Source organism: Dreissena polymorpha, chromosome 9, assembly GCF_020536995.1.
Source record: "Dreissena polymorpha isolate Duluth1 chromosome 9, UMN_Dpol_1.0, whole genome shotgun sequence".
Classification (NCBI taxonomy): domain Eukaryota; kingdom Metazoa; phylum Mollusca; class Bivalvia; order Myida; family Dreissenidae; genus Dreissena; species Dreissena polymorpha.
The window spans coordinates 5,358,615-5,380,995 of record NC_068363.1 but is presented as its reverse complement, the minus strand read 5'-3'; the positions used below and the strand labels follow the sequence as shown (position 1 = coordinate 5,380,995).

Sequence of the window (22,381 nt, the reverse complement as noted above, 5' to 3'; positions counted from 1 at the left end):
AAATATAAAAAATGACATTGTTATAATATTAAGTTCTTACCCAGTGCCGTCATATTTTCCACTGTTCTTTGATACGTGTTCATTTCCTTCAGCAGGGTTTCACAGTCACAGAAAAGTCTTTCTAAGTCAGTCTTGTTCATTCTTGCTTCTATGTAATGCTGTTTGAAATACAGTATTATTAAGTTTTTAATTAAAATTGAGATGCTGGGCAGCAATTTTGAAGTGGACATATATTTTGACTAAATATGTTTTTTTAACCAATGGGATTTTAGTTTGGCTTTCTCAATTTGTTTACTGCACAAAACATGTTCAAACACTGTAATTAAATATAATTAAAATTGATTAATTTACTTGTTTGTGTGTTAGTTAAAGCACCTAAGTGTGGATCTACTGTGTTTTAGAGAATGTATTGTTAAAAAGATGATGTCATTATCAAGATCAAACATAAATTGGCATAAATGATTACTATTATATCTATAAGCGTGAAAACATCATAATTGTAACCATTTATCTGGTGTTACAAAGTTTGACATTGTTGTAAGAAATAGTTTCAGTTTTAGTAATAAAATATTTAGCAAAAATATATATTTTTTGTAAATGTTAAGTTTGTTTTCTACAATATTACTAGTTACATTGTATAACAGCTTTAAAAATTCCTTAAATTATGAAATTATGTATTTACAATAAAAACAAATGTATTAACAAAACAGTTTTAACAGTTTAATATGGGCTTTAATTTACAAATACGAGGATCAAAAGTTTTCCATTGAGATTGTTTTATTTGACAGAACATAACTTCATTTGCAACTCAGGCTTAACATTTTGCAGTATGATGATGAATATACATTTGAATACACAAAAATCAAGTAAACTGCATGGTTTATAATTGTATTTATATTTTTAGTTTCAATTACTTTAAGTGGGGAGTTCATTCATAATTTAATGCCAACATGCAAAACTATACTTATGGAGCTAGATAAATAATATGAATTATTATTTGTAAATTTGGTAATGTTATTACAAAATCAATTGATCTAGTCCATACAATTATTTATTTGTGGAGGCGCAGTCACAATGAAAATTAAGATGGTCAATTTATGAATGCATCATTATGTAGTGGCACAAGAACTATGCATAACAATCATATATTTTTAATGTGTTATAAAAATTACTGAATTCTCAAGTTTTTAAATAAAACACAACATTCATGTGGGCTCAATCTAAATTTAATCACAGATCACCATATAAGATTTTTTATAAGATTAATAAGTCAAAATTTTATCATAAATTAAGGTAAATCACTTTATAAATATATAATTAGTACAAAGGAATAAAAGAAGTGTGATAATTGTCTTACATTTCTTAATACTGTATTTTCAAATTTTATTAATGCATTAAATTAAGCCATATCATCTAAAGATATTTTGTATATAAGTTTGTTGTCTCTTGGTAATTCTCATTTGTATGGCTGTGCCAAAAGGTTAACTTGTGTGATATTGCGTTCGTCTCATGGGCTAATTGAGATGTATCACGTATTTTACTGTGAAATCTGTAAAATAAAACAAACCACTGAAAAAAGCCATCCATTTCTAAATAAAAAAGGTAATGTTTCCAATATCAAGTGATTGTTGAATGCTATTAAATGCATCATACCTGAATGCCAACGGTATGAGCTAACAGGAAAATGAAACTTTTTTAATTACTCTCACAGACGCTATTAATATGGTTACATATGAAAATAAATTTTATCATGAGAAAATATTTGATACCATTTGATTAAGAAATTTGATTAATTTTGAGTACCAAGGATTAAGTGTTTTATTACAAAGTCTCAAATCATGTCATACATCACTTATCTTGACCAACTGCAACGACAAAAATGTCCGACTTAAGGACAAATCAAATCAAGAGCAGGTTACCCTATTTGAAATAAAATATTTAAAAAATCCAAATGGTGTCTGTAGACTGCAACCTCTGGTTGATCAAACTTTATGAACTATTTATGTCTTAATAGTCCTTATCCCCACGCTTTTTGAAAAGCGTGGGGATATTGTGGCTATCTCTGCCGTCCGTCTGTCTGTCCGTCCGTCCGTCCTGGCCACTATCTCCTCCTACACTATTAGCACTAGAACCTTGAAACTTACACACATAGAAGCTATGAGCATATGTGCGACCCTGCACTATTTCGAATTTTGATCTGACTCCTGGGTCAAAAGTTATGGGGGTTGGGGTGGGGTCGGGTCAGAGATTTTCACTCATTTTTTTAGGTTATTTTACATTAACTTCTTCATTTCTACACCAATTTACTTCAAATTGATACTGAACCTATCTTGTGACAATACAGTCAATCTCATCTATGCATGGCCCCATTACCACCGTGGGGCGCCCCGCCCACATAGACCACACCCACCCAAAATTGCCTTTTACTATAATTTCTTCATTTCTACATCGATTCACTTTAAATTGCTACTGAACCTCTCTTATGACAATACGGTCAATCTCAACTATGCATGGCCCCATTTCCACCCTGGGGTGCCCTGCCCACATAGACCACACCCACTCAAAATTGCCTTTTACTGTTATTTCTTCATTTCTACACCGATTCAATTCAAATTGATACTGAACTTCTCTTATGACAATACAGTCAATGTCAACTATGCATGGCCCCATTACCAACCCTGGGGTGCCCCGCCCTCATAGGCCACACCCACCCAAAATTGCCTTTACTATAATTTCTTAATTTCTACACCGATTCACTTCTAATTGATACTGAACTTCTCTTATGACAATACAGTAAATCTCAACTATGCATGGCCCCGTTACCAACCCTGGGGCTACCCTGGGTCAAACATGCGGCGTGGGGATACGCATCGGCCTCTGCCGCGCCATTTCTAGTTAATTATGCTTACTATTTATTAGGGATGCAAGAGATTAACCGGCTAACCCTTGTCAAAATAATAACCCACTTTCATACCAAAACACACTTAAACCAACATAAAACTGTGTTTTTTCTGAGTTTTTCTCAGCGGAAGTTGGTTTTTGCTATTAAAAGCGAGTTTTATGTGCGCTAAACTGTGCTTAACTGAGTTTAAAGTTTGTTATTTTAAGAAGATGTGTGTTTAAGCGAGTTTTTTTTCTGTAAGGAGTCAGTTTTTTTTGTGTCAAAAGTGAGCCTTTTTATTTATGAGTTGGTGTATGTGTGTTTAAGTGTGTCTTTTTGTTTTATAAGCGAGTCTTTTACAACAGAAGTTGATCCTTTTTAAACAGAAGTGGGTTTAAGCGAGTTTAAATTGGTCTTTTTGTAAATAATTTGAGAGCTGAAACCAGGCTAAAAGACTCACTTAAACACACTTTTCAATAAGTTGGTCTTTTGTTTATAAATAATACTCATCAATAAAACAAGAATTCTTCAAATAGGTCTTTGTTTCATGTTTATAGCCATTATATAATACAAGTCAATTGTAAAGGGGCTTTTTTACAGCTTGTTTGCCATTGTCCCTATTGTAAATGTGTGTGCTCCCCATAATTTTTTAGTGAATATTGGATGAAAATGGCTCTTTCAGAACATCACAGGTTCACAGATGGACAACAAGTATCACTGCCCAAAACTATAAAAATGATAAAACTTAGTTTTATACCTGAAAATGAAAGAGTTTGTGTTTCGCTTTGATTTTTTTTCTTTATATTTGTTTTTATTATAAACAATATCTTATGATTGTTTTATGTCTTATAATTTTTATTTTTTTTATTTTAAAACAATCTTATATGATTGTTTATATTTGTTTAAAACAGTATTTACTTGTTAAATCTGCATATTTAAATAATTATGGTATTGTAAACATTATTTGGGAAATAATCTATTAATTTGTGAACATAAGTTATGCAAGATTTTGATATTTTCACATGATACCATTGTATCCATTTTCTTAATTTGCAATAAAATAATAAGATGCCAAACATGACCTGTGTTACATAAACAGTCAACAAAATAACAAGACAATACCTAAAAACACCCCTTTTCACACCACTAACAATAAACAGATAACAATCTGTCAGGCATTCAGAGCTTAACAGGGTACTGATTATCAGGGGCAGATAAGGCTACTGATAGGGTTTGCCCAGACATAAGGCTGGAATGAGGTATAAGACTTTTGATTGGTTCAATTTTTTGCACAGGAAATTATTTGAAAACAACAACTTTTGAAAAACAAGCTGGTTTCAGCAATTGAATTGAGCTAAATTAAATTAACATTAAGACTTATAATTGTTCTGTAAAATGTATTGAAATACTGTCAGCATGAAGTATTGTGTGATGAAAACAATGTGTATTTTACTACAATTTGGAAATCAACAAGAAGTTTGTTGGAAAAGAAGTTCAACTGTTTTTTTTTTGGAATACTGAAGAACAGTTTTAACAGGTTTGTATTGTCATTTCTTCATCCTTTTTTTATTTAGTTTACTGAATTAATTATGATCATTATTATATTTATGTATTGTCACTGGGAAATGTAAATTGATAAGTTAATGTATTGCAACTTAAAGGAAAAACAACACAATTTGAAGCAAAAATAGATGAACATACACATGACAAAGTGTAAATGTTGGGTACAGTGAATTATTATGGTTGTGTTTTATGATTATTGTCCTCTTTATTGTTATTTATAGATATTTCTGGTTACTACTGAACAGATTTCTTTCCCTCATATTTTAATTTTGAAGGTTAAACTCTTGCCCCAAGAGCAAAAGGGGTAATCATACTACCTGATGTATGGACTTTTACACCAGGCTTTTACCCTGCACGAGCTGGCCAACTTGAGGGGAACTGAAGTGGGCAAACCTCGCCCTGTCGTTGAACAAGAAAGCTGGATTTGTTGAGAGGTAAAACTATACAGGTTATTGCATTTTAAAAGCGTCACAATTCTGACCAATGTGACAAAGATTTTTAGAGTGTGAAATGTGATGAAAGTAAATTACAAGCTTTGGAAAATTACCAATTGTAAATATTTTGTCAAAACTCCTTTTCATTTTTTGGTTCCAGAGTATCATTTAAGCTGAAATCCAGCATGAAACCAGAGAGGTGATGGCCATCGCACAGGCCATGTGCCGAATATTCACTTTCCACCAGCTTGTGACTTGCTCCATGAAGGGAGCAACAACTACAAAGGGGTCACCAAGACCAAGCCTCCCCGCTGCTGAGAGAAATGCAATCATTGGTACTTTTTCTTCATCATAAAAATTTGAAGTACCAATTATCCATATAGAAATTCAATACACATTCTACAAATATTTTTCAGATCACTTACTGTTTACAGTCACATAAATGATCATTTTATTACATCATTTGTGAAAAGGGGGAGTTTTTATAATCCAAGTGACAGTTAACAATAGTTGTTTTTTTCATTCATGAAGAGAGGGATTGAAAAACTTTGTCTGTGTCTTTAGTCACTGTCTCCAGGACAATCAGTAATAAACTCATTTGTGTTGACTTCCTTAATATGCAAATATTTAACCTCTTTTTCTGGCGAGAGTATTTTCTATTTAAGAACAGATTTTGTTGTTTTTTTGCATGTTTTTAAAATGAATAGTCTATCATATTTTTTCAGATGTCATAGCCAAAACCTTTGACAAGCCTTCGGTTGATGTTGAAGAAAAGATGAGAGGTTGTTTAAGGCATCTGCGGCTGATGCACAAGTAGACTGAAGTCTTTGTAAATAAAATGTGCTGTTAAAATGATTATTTAACCATTGTTTTCACTTTGTTATATAGATTTGCACCTGTTTCAACAACATTAACTTATTTTTATGCTCCCAGTAGGGTCTCATATAGCAGTTGAACTGTCCGTCTGTCTGTCTATCCGTCCGAAAACTTTAGCATTGGTCATAACTTTTGCAATATTGAAGAAAGCAACTTGATATTTATTATGCATGTGTATCTCATTGAGCTGCACATTTTGAGTGGTGCATGGTCAAGGTCATCCTTCAAGGTCAGAGATCAAAATCCAATGGAAGAAATAAGCAAAGAGAGATAATTTCTATACCTGCCAAATGATAAATAGAAATTCTATTTCAAAGCGGTGCAGTAGGGGGCATTGTGTTTCTGACGAACACATCCACATCTCTTGTTTGTATTTGTTCCATACAATCTTACTTTTTTCAGTTCTTTCTTTGTGTTCAATGTTATGTTATAACTAGGGCTGTCACGATTCACCGGTATACCGGTATATCGCGGTGCATGTCGTGAAAAAAATCGCACCGCGGTACGGCGTTGCCGCACCGTTTTTTTTAATATTATTATATTTGCACAGATATAAATACATTACATAATTATTTTGATATAGATATCGTTTTGAAAAATGTAGAAGCGGTTCAAAAGGGCTAAATAAATAATCCGTTAATATCCAGGTCAAGCAAGCGCTTCCACTTGTAGATGTTTAACTTTCACGTTTAAAATACGGCAATGTATGGGTCCGTACCTTTTTTGGAATAAGGGACAGATTTCCTTTGCAAATAAGTTCATAATTATCCAAAAGATGTTTATTCTATTTCTTATTTTCTTTCTTTAGTATATCGATCGTTCAAAGCATGGCACTTCCGAATCATGTTATCTTAAGATTCTGAATAAGTCGAGGAAGAGTCAGAACGCTACGGATTTTTAATACTGGGCCCGCTGACTCCGCATATTGAACATGCCCTTGAAGCGTTCGATGTTTCACAGATCGTAGTCACAGCTATTGTAAACAACATGGCGGACATTTTAGAAAAAGACGCGAACAATAACAATGACTACTTCTATCAAGTTTATTACATTTTCTTTTACAGTTTCTAGTCATACTATGATACCAGTGTTTTCTGGTTATTGAGTTTAATAAAGTTTGTAAAACTTGCTATTCTGCTGTTTTCTTCACAGATACATATTCTGTAAAATATCGCGGTACGTACCGCGATACAGTGTTGCCGTACCACGATATACCGCGGTACGCTCACGGCGTATCGTGACAGCCCTAGTTATAACACTATTATATTTTATTATAACAATGCCATGTCTGTCAAAATAGTTTTATCATGCTGTGTTTATGGATATATATGTAAAGTTTTATGTTTTATCGTTTAAAAAAAAGTAATTAGAATTTAATTTATGATATTTTTGTTCTTATCATAAAAAAGTTTTTCAGTTTTCAAGTAGGTGAAAAGTGGGTTTTTACTGAGCATTTAACAGGTTTTAAAGCTAGTTTTAACTGCGTTTAATCTGTGAAAAGCACACATTTAGCTCACTTAATGCTCAAATAAAAACCCACTTTTAACTCGCTTAAGAACAGGAAAAACCGACTTGATGTGTAGAAGCGGGTGTAAAAGCCAACATAAAGAAGGAGAACACACTAACTTTTAACCAACTTAAGTTGGTAAAACTCGGTTTTAAAGCGTGTTTTAACTGCGTTTAATCTGAGTTAAGCACACATTTAGCTCACTTAACACTCAAACAAAAACCCACTTTTAACTCGCTTAAGAACAGGAAAAACCGACTTGATGTGTAGAAGCGGGTTTAAAAGCCAACATAGAGAAGGAAAACACACTCACTTTTAACCCACTTAAGTGGGTTTAAGTTAGTTTTAGTTGGTTTAAGTTGGTATAAGAAGGTATAAGCGTGTTGGTTTATGTGAGTGAAATCCAGGTTTTACCTACAAAAAACCAAGTCGGTAAGCAAAAAGTGTGTTTAAAAGACACGCTTTAACCCGGTGCCAATACCGCAGGGTTTAACACGGTTTTAACACGGATTAAAACCGGGTTTTGCCCACTTTTTTGACAAGGGAACCTACAGAAACAACCAAATAATTTTCATTTTCGGGAAAAGGTTAACCTGAAAAAAATTGATGATGTTTTTTCATGGAAAAATTCGTACTTTTTACGTTTTTCGCACGACATACTGCCAACATGCACTGGCAACTAGTTAGAACAACATGCCGCTTCATCGCCGGTAATAAATAAAGTGTAAACAAACAAAGTAATAAAACAATAAATCAGTTCCTAAAACTTGGCACTGTTGTTTTGTTTAACTCGGGGAAAATTTAACTAGTGAACTGCGGGGAGTGGGGGCTATTAGCGAAGACGTAATTTACACTTTCATCGAATTCGCGATAAAATTCAGATGAGACATTGGACGGCTTATTTTGATGTTTTGTTAATAATATCCAATACTGAATATTCTGTTCTGTTCTGTTCCAATACTGATTGCTCGCAAAAATAAAGTGTTTATAAGTAAAAATTTTATGAAGAAGTGCATTCATAGTTAAAATCTTGTTGAGTTAACTAACGTCGTACTTGCATCGATAATAATTAGGCTAAAGATGCTATAATGCAAACAATAAAATATGTAACTATCGAATAAAAAGTGATGCAGTTTTGTTGGACACATATGACCCTCTTTACGTCGAACTGAAAGGGAAAACAAAGAAACACACCTTTTTTGTGAGCGGTACGACACGAACATAATATAAGCGGCCCAACCAAAAAAAAGTTCATGACATGTGAAAATGAACATCGTATAGTTCTTTTTTACTCATATGCTTTTACACAGGAAAAATCAATATGAAGCATACATTTACAAACTTATTTAAATAAATGTTGTAATACATTTTTATTAAGAAACTTATATGTTATCAACGCAAGCAATCTCAAATTACTTTTGTTTCTATAGAGAGTACATGTACAAACAGTATGATATTTTTAACAAATACTTAAACCTTTTTACTACCTACGGTGTTTCGGTTAACCAGTTAATAACTGGTTACGGCAAAATTAGGTTAACCGGTTAATGATTTCTGTAACCTCTTGCATCCCTACTATTTATGGTTATGTACGAGCAAATTCTTTGAGAGACGTGTCGTTAAATTGTTTGTAGATTTATATTTGTACATCGTGATCCATATCTTTCAGGTACATTATATGCCGGGCTATAAGAGAGAAAGTGAAAAATGCGGTGTCCTCAATGCAGAGAAATCCTAATACATTTTCTATATCACGGTCTCTGAACCAGGTGAGGTACTGCATGTAAATATCGATCTTGTGAAAATAAGGATGTTTTCTCAGATCTTAAACATCAAATGTGTTCTTTTTGTGTTCAATCACAGGCCTTTAACCTATAGTAAAAAAGGGTCCAAATATAACTTTGAAGTAAACCGATTCAGTTCATAAAATTTGGTTAGCCCTTGTTTTCCTATTTTTATACAATTAAATAATTTGATTTAACTTTGAAAAATACATTAAAAAAAAACAACCTCAACTTTTCCCCTAAAGAGCTCTATTGATAACATCAGAATGCAGTGACTGTTATATTTAAAAGTCCTAGATTTTACAAGATTGTTATGCCCCCTGATCGAATGATTGGGGGTATATTGTTTTTGGACTGTTTGTCATTGTATGTGTCTGTCCCAAAACTTTAACCTTGGTCATAACTTTTGCAATATTGAAGATAGCAACTTGATATTTGGCATGCATGTGTACATGTATCTCATGGGGCTGCACATTTTGAGTGGTGAAAGGTCAAGGTCATCCTTCAAGGTCAAAATTCAAATATATCGCTTCAAAGCGTCGCAGTAGTGGGCATTGTGTTTCACGAACGCAGCTCTTGTTTTTTTATGTTTTACACATGTAAATACTATAAAAACAGAACACTCTTTTTCTCTTTGTTGTGAACTAAAGTTGTAACAGATAAAATAACTCTTAAACAGCGGTGTTTAGTGTGTTTGTTTTTTCTGCAGGCTGAGAAGAGGATTAAAGAGATACAGCAGTGGCTGGGTCTTGATGATCCCACAACCAGGGAGTGGATGGTACACTCGATAGATTACACTAGACTTGAGCTGCATTCTGGGAAAACCAGTCATAATGCATTGTTAGTTTAGTATGGTCCAAAATTAGCCTGTGCAGTCCGAATAAGCAAATCTGAGATGAGACTTTTCGCTTTGAGTAGACTTTAATTTAGATGAGTTTTCCTTTAAATCTAAATTTCCATAAAAGAAGATAATATTGACCAAACCTCTTTAGGCTATTCTGGGGCAATACCATATGCACATGCATTAAGTCCTGTTTTTCCAGAGTGTGCCTCATTTATAGCTCAAATTTTTCAAATTGTGTCTTGTTCTGAGAAAGCTGGTCATGATGCATGTGCGTAAAGTGTCGTCCCAGATTAGCCTGTGCAGTCCACACAGGCTAATCAGGGACGACACTTTCCGCCTAAACTTGATTTTCGGTAAGGAGGGACTTCCTTGAAACTAAAAATACCATTAAAGCGGAAAGTGTCGTCCCTGATAAGCCTATGTGGACTGCACAGGCTAATCTGGGACGACACTTTACGCACATGAATCAAGCCCAGTTTTCTCATAACAAGACACAATTAAAAGAAAACTTTGTGTCATAGCAGTTTGACTGTTGTGCAAGCAAGCATGATTAAACTTTCCTTTAACAAGATCTTTTTTGAAACAATTAGGTTGGCTTGTACTGTATTTAACCCTCTCAGTGCGGGAACCGAATTTTAAAGGCCTTTGCAAACAGTTTGGATCCAGATGAGACGCCACAAAACGTGGCGTCTCATCTGGATCCAAACTGTTTGCTATTCTGATAGTATTCTTTGAAAAAAATGAAGAAAATGCTTATTTTACAAATTCAGCAGACGACATTTTAGCAGACGACAAATTTCCCAGCATGCAAAGGGTCAAGTTGCTCAATGGTTATGTGCTTCAAAGCTATAATAAATAAATATATGTAAATGATAATCACCTGTACTGATGTTGCTGCACAAGAAAGAAAAATCTTAGTCCTTTTTCAAAGTTCAAATTGGGTTGCTCCATTACAATAGACAATCTCAGAATCGATAAATTGACCGCCGCCATATTGGCTATCATGTGACCCGCTGATCCTGATGGTACTGAAGAATTTGGCAAATTACAGCGTAATCATAGTGTACACCCGCTTTATTCCAATAAACAGTACTTAATGACTTTGCACAATAGGATGAACAATTGAAACCAAGTGTCGATTTGTTAAACATCATTAATCAATATAAGTTAAATAAGAAATATACACGATAGATTTATAATATATGTGTCTATGCAACAATGTTCAGAGACAACACGTAATGTTTAAGGTTTAAGCATACCTTTCAGTAATGCCTTTGTTTAACAATTAATGATTTCTTTATGGAATAAAATTATTCAATGACAATTATAAAGTTTATAGAAATATTTAAAGTCTGAAGTTAACATTGTGATATAAGCGTAAATAGTGCCGAAAATATTATTTGGCGAAACTTTGAAAGATTTCAGACCGAGGTAGAAGAATTTATTGAAAAGTAAATATCTGCCTTTGTTTAAGCCTGTATTATTTCTTATAAAATGCCGTACTTCTATAATTCCGGAGATACTCAATAAGAAACCGTGTAAGATTAAAGACCGAGGCCGACTTTCTTTGTTGAATAGTACATATTTTTGTTTGTCTTAACATTTTCCATTTCATTATTAATATTTCCTTTGTAAGTGTCATTTTACAGATTATATAAAAATCTTTAGCCGAAATGAAGTTTGTGATTCTAAAATAGGTCCGGAAATATTTATTTGCGAAAGGTCTTGAAATAATAACATCAGCGATAAAGGAGCGAACGAATCCGTTCAATGGGAGGCGATGTCCCAAGTGTAGATTAAAACCGTTTATGGGTATGCCCGTGGCACCACATGTCTGCACACTTGTAGATACTGTAATTAAGAAAACATATCACGTGTCGCCTTAAATAACATGTTAAATGACAATCAAGACCGTATTCTTGCCAGGGACCTTTACAAATAGGTCCCTTTTCATGCTGAGTTTTATTACTCTTAAATGAATGCAGATATGAACCTTATTTCTACTATAAGTTACGTAATAACTTATCTTAAAAAAACACGAACTATTATTTGATTATCAGATCTATAACAGAATCTATTTAAATCTTCAAATATATTTGATAAAATTGTTTCGCCTTCCTGTTTTGTTCAGGGACCTATACAAACATATATGTCCCTGTTTTTTCTTCAGTACCGTTTTTGAGGCGCTCGCAAGTATTCAGAGGCGGTCATCCGGGAGTTATCAATTTCTGGGATTGTCTATACAACTACTTATTTTAGCTTGATTATATGAAAAGCCGAAGGCTCATTAAAACGCACTCTATTTTGTTTCTTGGATAGAATGCAATTTATTTTGTTTCTTGGATAGAAAAAGTACATTGTCTTTTGGTGACATTTAAGATTAGAATGATCCCACAAAGCAAATCAAACAAATTGCCTCCCGGTTGCCACACCATATCCACTACCCCACACGGGCCTAATGCACTTTTGTTTACAATGATAAATGTCCCGCCATTTCTCAAAATATGTTTTCTGGAACGTTCATTAAATTATCAGACAATTTTCTAATATTGTTAATCTGAAAATGATTGGGTGGCTTTTAAAATTATTTCACAAAAGTGTTCCTTGCATGGATTACTTACAGAGTTGCTCAAATGGTTGATTATGATCCAGTTGATTTGAACACTTTCAAAATCTTGCCGCAAGTAACAACTCGGTGTGTTTGAAAATAATTCCACAGCCATAACACCAGAGGATTTTAGGCTTTGTTTGTCAAATACTTCTAGATCTCCATATTTTTATACGAATGTTTGATATAAAGTTTGATCTTCTTGTAAAGTACATTTGTATTGCACAGAATGGTTTCAAAATTGTTCTTTTTTTGATAATAGTTTGTATGAAACAAAAGCTCACATGAAAATAATTTTGGTAATTGCTTCGTGTTTTTCATAAAAAAAGCATATTTGTAGAAAGTTGTGGTGTGTTGTTATACTATTAGAGGTTAAATTCCATTCTGACTAGTGATCAAACTGAGTATGCATGGTTAGGCATCGAACAATCATGTGTCCATGCTTCATTTATTACAGAGACTAGGCAGTGCATGTGTCAAGTGGGTGATACATGAAGTGGAGCAAGGAACACTGACCAAGGAGGAAGTGGCAGACTTGTTCCCAGTCTACTGGTATGATGATAAAATGAGTCGTGTTCTGGGAAAACTGGGCTTAATGCATGTGCGTAAAGTATCGTCCCAGATTAGCCTGTGCAGTCTGCACAGGCTAATCAGGACGACACTTTCCACTTTAACTTGATTTTTGGTAAGAAGAGACTTCTTTGAAATTAAAAATACCATAAAAGCGGAAAGTGTTGTCCCTGATTAGGACTGCACAGGCTAATCTGGGACGACACTTTACACACATGCATTAAGCCCAGTTTTCTCAGAACAAGGCTCAAATAGATATGGCCCTATGTTGTATCCTCAATAATACAGTCCCAGACATCTACCTACATCACCATATGTTTTACCTAAACTTCTACTGAGGCCCTTCTATATTGTTCCCAAACCTCAACCTATACCACCCAAGGTTGTACCAAAAGAAATGAGGATTGTTATTAAAAAGGATCATTGAGATTTTAATCTAGATCACCTGCAAACTCTTGAATCCTGCTTATCTAGAACATCTTCATACTTTTATCTTGTGTTGTCTTCTTAAAAATGATATCAACAATAAATTTGTCGGTTGATACTTTACAGTGCCCTTGAATTACATAACAAGTAAACCTTAACAATTGCTTTTTTCAGGAAGGTGAAATACGTAAATATAATATATATATAATATAATGAGTTCACTGCTAACAGACTCTGGCAAATGTTTTTGAGAGTATTATTCTTGTTCTTTTCAGGAACCGGTTTTTAAGTGAAACAGGAAACTCTGACAAGGTCAATGTTACAGACAACTCAACAGACGTTGGTGCCTGCAAAAGTTGATAATACTGTTTATTAGAGCTCATTGGGTCGTTTTCGACGTGAAATGGCTTGAAGTGACCCGGAGGTGACTATTAGCCGATTCTAGTCACCCGGTCGGCTTGAAGTCACCCCAGGGTGACATGAATCGGCTTGAAGTCACCCTAGGGTGACATGAATCGGATTGAAGTCACCCTAGGGTGACAAGAATCGGCCTGAAGTCACCCAAGGGTGACATGAATCGGCTTGAAGTCACCCTAGGGTGATATGAGTCGGCTTGAAGTCACCCTAGGGTGACAAGAATCGGCTTCTAGTCACCCCGGGGGGAAAAGAATCATTTCAGGTCAACAATGCCCCAATGAGCTTTATTAGACCTTAGTTAGATCAATTATACTAAACATATGACTATAATACTGGTTATTAGTCTTTAGTTAAATCAATTATACTTATCAAATGTTTATTTGTTTACTTTTTATTATACTATAGTTACATCGACTGTCATTAAAAGTTGATACTACTGTTTCTTAGACTATAGTTACCTCAACTACATACTTAAAAGTTGATATTACTGTTTATTACACTATAGTTACATCGACTATACAAAACTTGATAATACTGTTTCTTAGACTATAGTTCATGTAACAGTGACTATACATAAAAGTTGAATATACTGTTTATTAGACTTTAGTTACATCAAGTATACTTCAAAGCACTGCAGATGGTAAAGTTGTATCTACATGATGTCTAGGCCAAGTTAGAACATGGGCCTTGCCGGGTCAAAAACTAGGTCACGGGATCACTTAGTGCGTTTTAAACATTCAGCATGTTGTCCACTCTCTAATTTAAGTAGTTTTCATCCAATCTTCACCAAACTTGGTCAGAAGTTTTATCTAGATGATCTGAAGGCCAAGTTCAAACATGGGCCATGCCAGATCAAAATCTAGGTCACAGGGTCACTTAGTACGTTTTACACATTGAGCAGGGTGTCCGCTCTCTATTTCAAGTAGTTTAAATCCCATCTTCACCACACTTGGTCAGAAGTTGTAACTAGATGATGTGTAGGTCAACTTCGAACATGGGCCATGCCAGGTAAAAAACTAGGTCACGGGGTCACTTAGTGTGTTTTAAACCTCACCATGTTGTCCGCTCTCTAATTCAAGTAGTTTTTATCCAATCTTCACCAAAATTGGTCAGAAATGCATCTTGATAATGTCTAGGGCAAGTTTGAATGTGTCATGCCGGGTCAAAAACAAGGTCACGGGGTCACTTAGTGTGTTTTAAACATCACAATGTTGTCCGCTCTCTAATTCAAGTAGTTTTTATCCAATCTTCACCAAACTTGGTCAGAAGTTGTATCTAGATGATGTCTAGGTCAAGTGTGAATATGGGTCATGCCGGGTCAAAAACTAGGTCATGGGGTATCTTAGTGCGTTTTAAACCTCACCATGTTGTCCCCTCTCTAATTCAAGTAGTTTTCATCCAATCCTCACCAAACTTGGTCACCCAAACTTGGTCAAAAGTTTTATCTGAATGATCTCTAGGACAAGTTTGAACATGGGCCATTCCGGGCCTAAAACTAGGTCACTGGGTATCTTAGTGCTTTTTTTTACATTCAGCATGGTGTCCGCTCTCTAATTCAAGTAGTTTACATCCGATCTTCACCAAACTTGGTCAGAAGTTTTATGGAGATGATCTTAAGGCCAAGTTAGAACATGGGCCTTTCTGTGTCAAAAACTAGGTCAAGGGGTCACTTAGTGCGTTTTAAAAATTGAGCATGGTGTCCTCTGTTTTCTGTGAAGTCGACATGCAAAATATTATGTGTCAATGCGGCATGTGGGGGTTTTTGTCACGTCTGTGACAAAGCTCTTAATATATTAGCAGGTTATTAAACATGCATTTGATTCTTCAAGTTTTTTAGCTCACCTGATTGCTCAGGTGAGCTTTTGTGACCGGTCTTTGTTCGTTGTCTGTCCGTCGGTCGTCCGTCCCTATTTGTTCGTAAACACTCTAGAGGCAACATTTATTGTCCGATCTTCATGAAACTTGGTCAGAAGCTTTGTCCCAATGAAATCTCGGTCGAGATTAAAACTGGGTCGTGCCGGGTCAAAAACTAGGTCACTAGGTTAAAAAACAGAAAAAACTTGTAAACACTGTAGAATTCACATTTCATGCCCAATCTTCGTGTAACTTTGTCAAAATGTTTGTCTTAATGATATGTTGGTTGAGTTCAAAAGTGGTTCCGGTCCGTTGAAAAACATGGCCGCCAGTGGGCGGGACAGTTTTCCTTATTTGGCTATAGACAAACCTTGTAAACACTCTAGAAGTCACAATATTTGCCCAATCATCATGAAAGTTTGTCAAAACATTGGTTTTATTGATATCTCGGACGAGTTCGAAAATGGTCCAGATCGGTGAAAAAACATGGCCGCCAGTAGCGGGGCATTTTTCTCTATATGTATTTAGTGAAAACATGTGAACACTCTAAAAGTCACATGTTTGGCCCAATTTTCATGAAATTTGGTCAGAACATTTGTTTCCTTGATATGAGAGTTGAGTTTGAAAATGGTTCCAGTCAGTTGAATAACATGGCTGCTGGGGGGGCAGTTTTCTCATATTTATATAGTAAAAAAAGCTTGTGAACACTTTAGAAGTCACATTTTTTGCCCAATCATCATGAAACTTGGTGAAAAGATTGGTTTTATATATATCACATAATTAATGCCATAATTATTGCCTTTAGATTGTCCAAATTTTCATTATATTATACAAAATCTTTGTAAACACACTCTAGAGGTCACAATTTTGTTTCAGACTTTAAGAATCTTGGTCATAATATTTATTTTTGTAAGCAAAGTTTGATGTTTGGTAAGGGGGGGTCAACTCAAAATATAGGTCACCAGGTCAAATCTTACAAAAACAAAATCACTCAATATGCCAGAGTTTTGGTTCAATAATGATGAAACTTTACCAGGATGTTTGTCTGGACAATATCTAGCTCAAGTTTGACGTGTGGTAAAGATTGAAGGAACTGACACCTCTCAGGTGAGCGAACTAGGGCCATCTTGGCCCTCTTGTTCTTGTTATCTATGAATGTAATTGTAACCCTGCAAACAATTTTTGTAGGGGGGCCTGATTGGTGTTTGTTGGCACAAAATGATATAATTTGGCGGTGTTTTTTTGGGGGTGTAAAATGCTTGTCTTTTCTCAAATGATCACCGTCAAGTGTAGATGTGCAATACAATATATTTCTGTGCTGTCAACCAATAAATCATGAGTGCTATGCCCCTTGTTTTAGCAATTTTTATTGAAGAAGCATACAATGTACTTATTATGTCGTGATAACTTATTGCACATTTCTTCGTCAATTAAATCAAAACTTTAAATTTTCAGTGACCCACTTATTTTCTAGTTATGTTCCTTGAATTTTGCCATGGGTGCTATGGAAAATAAATGTTTGAAGCAAACTAAGTATACATTTCTCAAACAATAAAACTGAAACTGAAATCTGTCATCATTATGAATTATAAGTGAACATGTTAAGATTATAAACATCATTGACATGTATTTACTGTTGAATTTATATATATATTTCTTCTGTATCATGGATGCTGGTAATCACTTTCTATTGTTGTTATTTATGGTACATGTACCGGTTCTTTAATAACGTTCTGCATATGTATATTGTGCAATTATTTGTAAGAATGTATATCTTAGTTTTATGAGCAAATCAATTTTTGTAGAAAAATTGTAATGCACTGTTAAAGTTTTATACAAATATATTGATGCATTTGTAAAAACTTTCAAAATATATTTTCTTTATTTGCATTAATTGAGGATTGGAGCGGTTACTGAAATTATATAAAAATGTTCGTTTTCCGTTATTCAAATATACCGGTATTGTAACTTCAAACCTTAGATTCAAATGTCCGAACTTAAGACCTTCCGAAACAAATCTTATAGGCATCTTATTTAAAACTTGTAATCATTTTTGAAAAATTTAATTGAACAGTATAATGTTCGTCATCTGTTTTAACAAATTGTATTTTCGGATGTTATAAGTTATTTCCGGTAAACTTTTAATCAGTAACCCTCATTCAGTACTAAATTGCACGTGTCCTTCGTCTTGATCGCGTGAAAGAATTTTAAACACGAGGAAGTGACACTTTTAATTTCTTTTACCTCATATTGGAAAGAACTTAAATTTTAGAGGATAGATTGTTTGAAATGAACACTCGAGCCTAAATAAAATAAAATTATACCTTATGGCAAACACATTTAATTTATTGGTTAATTAACGAAATTCTGTTAAGAAATCATTGATTTGATATATGGATAAAGCTAATACAATTATTTGCTATTTGAAGGTAAAGCACGTCGGCTTGTCTCCTTCGTCTTAATTGCGAGACTCTGCACTGCGAATAGCATATAAAGAAACTCCAGCTGCTGGAGTAGTATTGCATTCTCATTATATAAAATAAGTTTGTCCTTTATTTAAGGCAAGTGACCAATTGCCAAAACAGTACATTACAGCACAATACAAAACAACATAAATACATATAAGAATAAAGCTGGGGTCACCGCCTTGGAACGGTCAATGCAAAGCATTGTGGGTTTAAACCGGTTTTAGAGCGCTCAACCGCACACTTGGCCCAGAGATATTCATGATACATATAAGTGTAAATAAAATTTAACGTCATAGCACTGTCAATTATCTTGAACAATAGATTTAATACGGTTTATTACCACCTTTGCAATCCGACAGATAAAACCACTGAAGACCGTATCCAAATCTACTTCTACAAACGGTGAAAAAAAAGGGGACAGCATAACTAAAGTATTTAGAAGATGATGAACACGACCATGCACAAGATTTAACATTTTCATACATATTCTTTATTATTCTTAATAATTTGCCATGTATACCAGATTTGTACATTTTTAACCTTATTGCACTACCAGAGACGTAGATAACATGTTACAATGACTGATACACGAAAGTCATCTCGACATAACCAAAATTGTGACTGTGCGCTTTTGTAATTTTCTTTGCATAAAATGGAATATTCTTTTCAATCGGTTGAGGATCATGTGTAGCGGTAACTCTGGCACGGCTTGAGGTTGCCATTTTTAGGTAGGGAATAACTTTAGATCAGGTCCACTCCTTGTGCCACTTCTTCCCCCAAATCTTTTGGCATAGTGCGGTCATCGCTGCAGTTGTTGCCTCTCTTCCGTGCCCGAACAGCTGTGAAGGGACTGCATCATCCACATCTGCCTTTTGAAGTCATGTGTGAACGAACTTTCGTCGCTCGCTTCTGGTTTGTGATTGTTCTGAAGGTCTTTGTCGTCTAGTCGAGGCGGGTAGTTGTAAAGTTTGTTGTAGTATTCATTCCACCTGTGCAGGACGAGGTACTCTCTGTCAGGAGGTTCTGTTAGCGTTTGCTAGAACACTTGTAGGACTTTGTACTGCTGGCCGTGGTCACATCCTGGTCAATTTTGTTAGATGGCTCCGCAATCCACCCCTCTTGGTCTCTTTAGCCCTCACTGCCTGTATGCTTTGTGGTATTATATCAGAGTCTTGGCTGGTCTGCTTCTCGTACCTAAGCTCTCATCTTTTGACACAGGGGCCCGCGATCTTGGTTGTCACCAATGGCGTGCTCTTTTTCCAAGCTGTCCCAAGCACTTCTCCGGTCATTGACAGATGGACTTCTTTTATGTCACTGGCTAGAATGTTCAGGATTGCCCACTATTTCGGTTGTGTTTGGAATGCCTATACTATCTCTTGATTTTATGTCAATGTGAACGCTGATTTAGTCTCCACGAAGAGAATGCATGTACGTTGTTTTTAATGCAAGAGATACTTGCTGTTTTGTAAATTTTCATGCCAAACGTTAAAGTATGCTGTGAAATTCATGTTTAACACAGTGTGTTTTGAACTGGTGATCATGAACTAAACGAATTGATTTGGCTTTTTGCGGACCCAAAGTATAAATGCAACCTTACCAATATTACAACAAAGGAGGTTAATAGATCATCTTCAAAAGAACATCGATAACATTCGTATACTTCCACTTGCATGTGCCGCACGCTGAAACTGCAAATACATGTATATGCATATTACTGTGATACAATTTTTGTGATTGGTCATAAAGTGAGTAATGTAACTGGCTATTAAAGGGCATTTTTTAACATTTTAGGAAACTTCAGAAAGAAATAGAATGTAGGACATCCGTGCCCTATGAAGACATATCCAGCACGCTTAAAAACAAAGTAGTGAAACATGTAATTCTTACTGAAAGGTGGAACCGATTTTGATACCTGATATACAGAGTGAAATAGATATTAACAACGCATTTTTAGCTCACATGAGCACAACGTGCTCATGGTGAGCTTTTGGGATCACCTTTTGTCCGTCGTCTCGTCAACATTTTGCCTTGTGAACACTCAAGTGGCCACATTTATTGTCTGATCTGCATGAAACTTGTCCAGAAGATTTGTCCCAATGATATCTTGGTCGAGTTCGAAACTGGGTCATGCTGGGTCAAAAACTAGGTCACAATGTCAAAAAAGAAAGACATTTTGAACACCGTTGAAGTCACATTTCATTCCCAATCTTCATTTAACTTTGTCAAAATGTTCGTCTTAATGATAATGTTGGTTGAGTTCAAAAATGGTTCCAGTCCGTTGAAAAACATGGCCGCCTGGGGGCGGGCGGTATTCCTTATATCACTATAAAGAAACCTTGTATACACTCTAGAAGTCACTTTTTGCCCAATCATCGTGAAACTTGGTAAAAACATTGGTTTCATTGATATCTCTGAGGAGTCCGAAAATGGTCCAGATCGTTAAAAAAACTGGCCGCCAGGGAGCGGGGCAGTTTTCTCAATATGTTTATAGTGAAAACATGTGAACGCTCTAGAAGTGAAATAATTGGTCCAATCTTCATGAAATTTGGTCAGAATATTTGTTGCGTGAATACGACGGTTGAGTTTAAAAATGGTTAGGATTGGTAAAATCCGGGGGAGGGTGTCATTTTCCTTATATTTAAACAGTAAAAAACAGCTTGTGAACACTAGAAGTCGCATATTTTGCCGAATCATCTTGAAATATTGTTTTAACATCGATTTTAAAGATATTTCGGACGAGTACGAAAATGGTCATGATCGGTGGAAAAACATGGCCGCCAGGGGGTGGGGCATTTATCTTTATATGTATATAGTGAAAACATGTGAACAGTTTAGATGACACATTTTTTTACCAATCTTCATGAAATTTGGTCAGAACATTTGTTCTCTGCATACGATGGTTGAGTTCGAAAATGGTTCGCGTTCGTAAAAAAACATGGCCGTCATGGAGGAGGGGGTCATTTTCCTTATATTTACATAGTAAAAAAAGCTTGTGAACACTCTAGAAGTCACATGTTTTGTCTAATCATCATGAAATTTGTTCAAAACATTGGTTTTGTGGATATCTCGGACGAGTTCGAAAATGGTCGTGATCATTTGAAAAACATGACCGGCAGGTGGTGGGGCAGTTTTCTCTATATGTATATAGTGAAAACATGTGAAAAGTCTAGAAGACACATTTTTTGCCCAATCTTCATTAACTTTGGTCAGAAAATTTGTTTCCTGGATACAACGGTTAAGTTCGAAAATGGTTCGGATCGGTAAAAAATACATGGCCGCCAGGGGGGGGGGCGGGCTTTTCCCTTATATTTATATAGTAAAAAAGGTTGTGAACACTCTAGAAGTCACATTTGTGCCTAATCATAATGAAATTTGGCTTAAAGATTGGTTATGTGAATATCTCAGACGAAGCAAAAATGGTCGTTATCAGTGGAAAAACATTGCCGCCAGGGCCGGGGTAGGGCAGTTTTCTCTATACGTATATACAATCTCTTGCACGACGGTCACATTACATTCACCTCTGTGTTGGGTTCAGAACGGACTATTGTTATGAAAGCGTCTCATTCATGTCATGATCATTCCAAGCGTTCATCAGTGAGGTTACAGTATACTAAACAATCTCTTGCACGACGGTTACATTGCATTAACTGCATTAAAGAAAACCATCTCATACCATGATATCTTATATCAGTCTTAATTAATTATTATAAAATTGATATGTTTTTTTTTATGTTAAGAAACCGACGTACATAAATACGTCGAAGCAATGCCTAACGTCACTCAATAAAAAATACAATTGTTTACATTTGTGAAGTGCGTGGAATGATTACATCTGTGTAAATGGGCAATAAAATAGTTCCAAAGAGTTGCATTAAAACTCACAAGTTTTTGCACGATTTATCGTACATTTAAAAGTCATATTTCTTAATTAAATGCATGCGATCTTAAATATCCACTCAAATATACATTGTATGCGTTTGTTCGGTTTTAGCTATTTGGTAGACAAAATGGCGTGCTGAGCCTTATGCAGAGTTGTATGTGAGAGCAAGGAACGACAACTCTGCGTGGAGATTGGTGTATATAGTGAAAACATGTGAAGAGTTCGAAAATGGTTCGAATCGGTAAAAAAACATGGCCGCCGGGGGGTGT

At 35.1% G+C, this 22,381-nt stretch overlaps 1 protein-coding gene and 1 long non-coding RNA gene across 4 annotated transcripts in view; both read left to right on the top strand.

The window, feature by feature from the left end:
- LOC127845565 (uncharacterized) overlaps positions 1-18,192 on the top strand; it is a 47,219-nt gene extending 29,027 nt beyond the window's left edge. For both annotated transcript variants that reach the window (XM_052376586.1, XM_052376587.1), the window contains 4 exons: positions 8,931-9,030; positions 9,755-9,823; positions 12,955-13,049; positions 13,769-18,192. In XM_052376586.1, the coding sequence (XP_052232546.1) occupies positions 8,931-9,030; positions 9,755-9,823; positions 12,955-13,049; positions 13,769-13,853 (349 nt within the window). In that variant the 3' untranslated portion in view covers positions 13,854-18,192. The remainder of the gene's footprint in view (positions 1-8,930; positions 9,031-9,754; positions 9,824-12,954; positions 13,050-13,768) is intronic.
- Positions 3,997-5,897, top strand: LOC127845573 (uncharacterized). Of its 2 annotated transcripts, XR_008033267.1 has the most exons (4): positions 3,997-4,418; positions 4,720-4,878; positions 5,039-5,213; positions 5,604-5,897. It is a non-coding gene; the product is annotated as an uncharacterized LOC127845573 (long non-coding RNA). The 2 variants fall into 2 exon arrangements; XR_008033265.1 differs by lacking the exon at positions 3,997-4,418 and having other exon boundaries at positions 4,653-4,878.
- Positions 18,193-22,381: the final 4,189 nt, after the last annotated feature.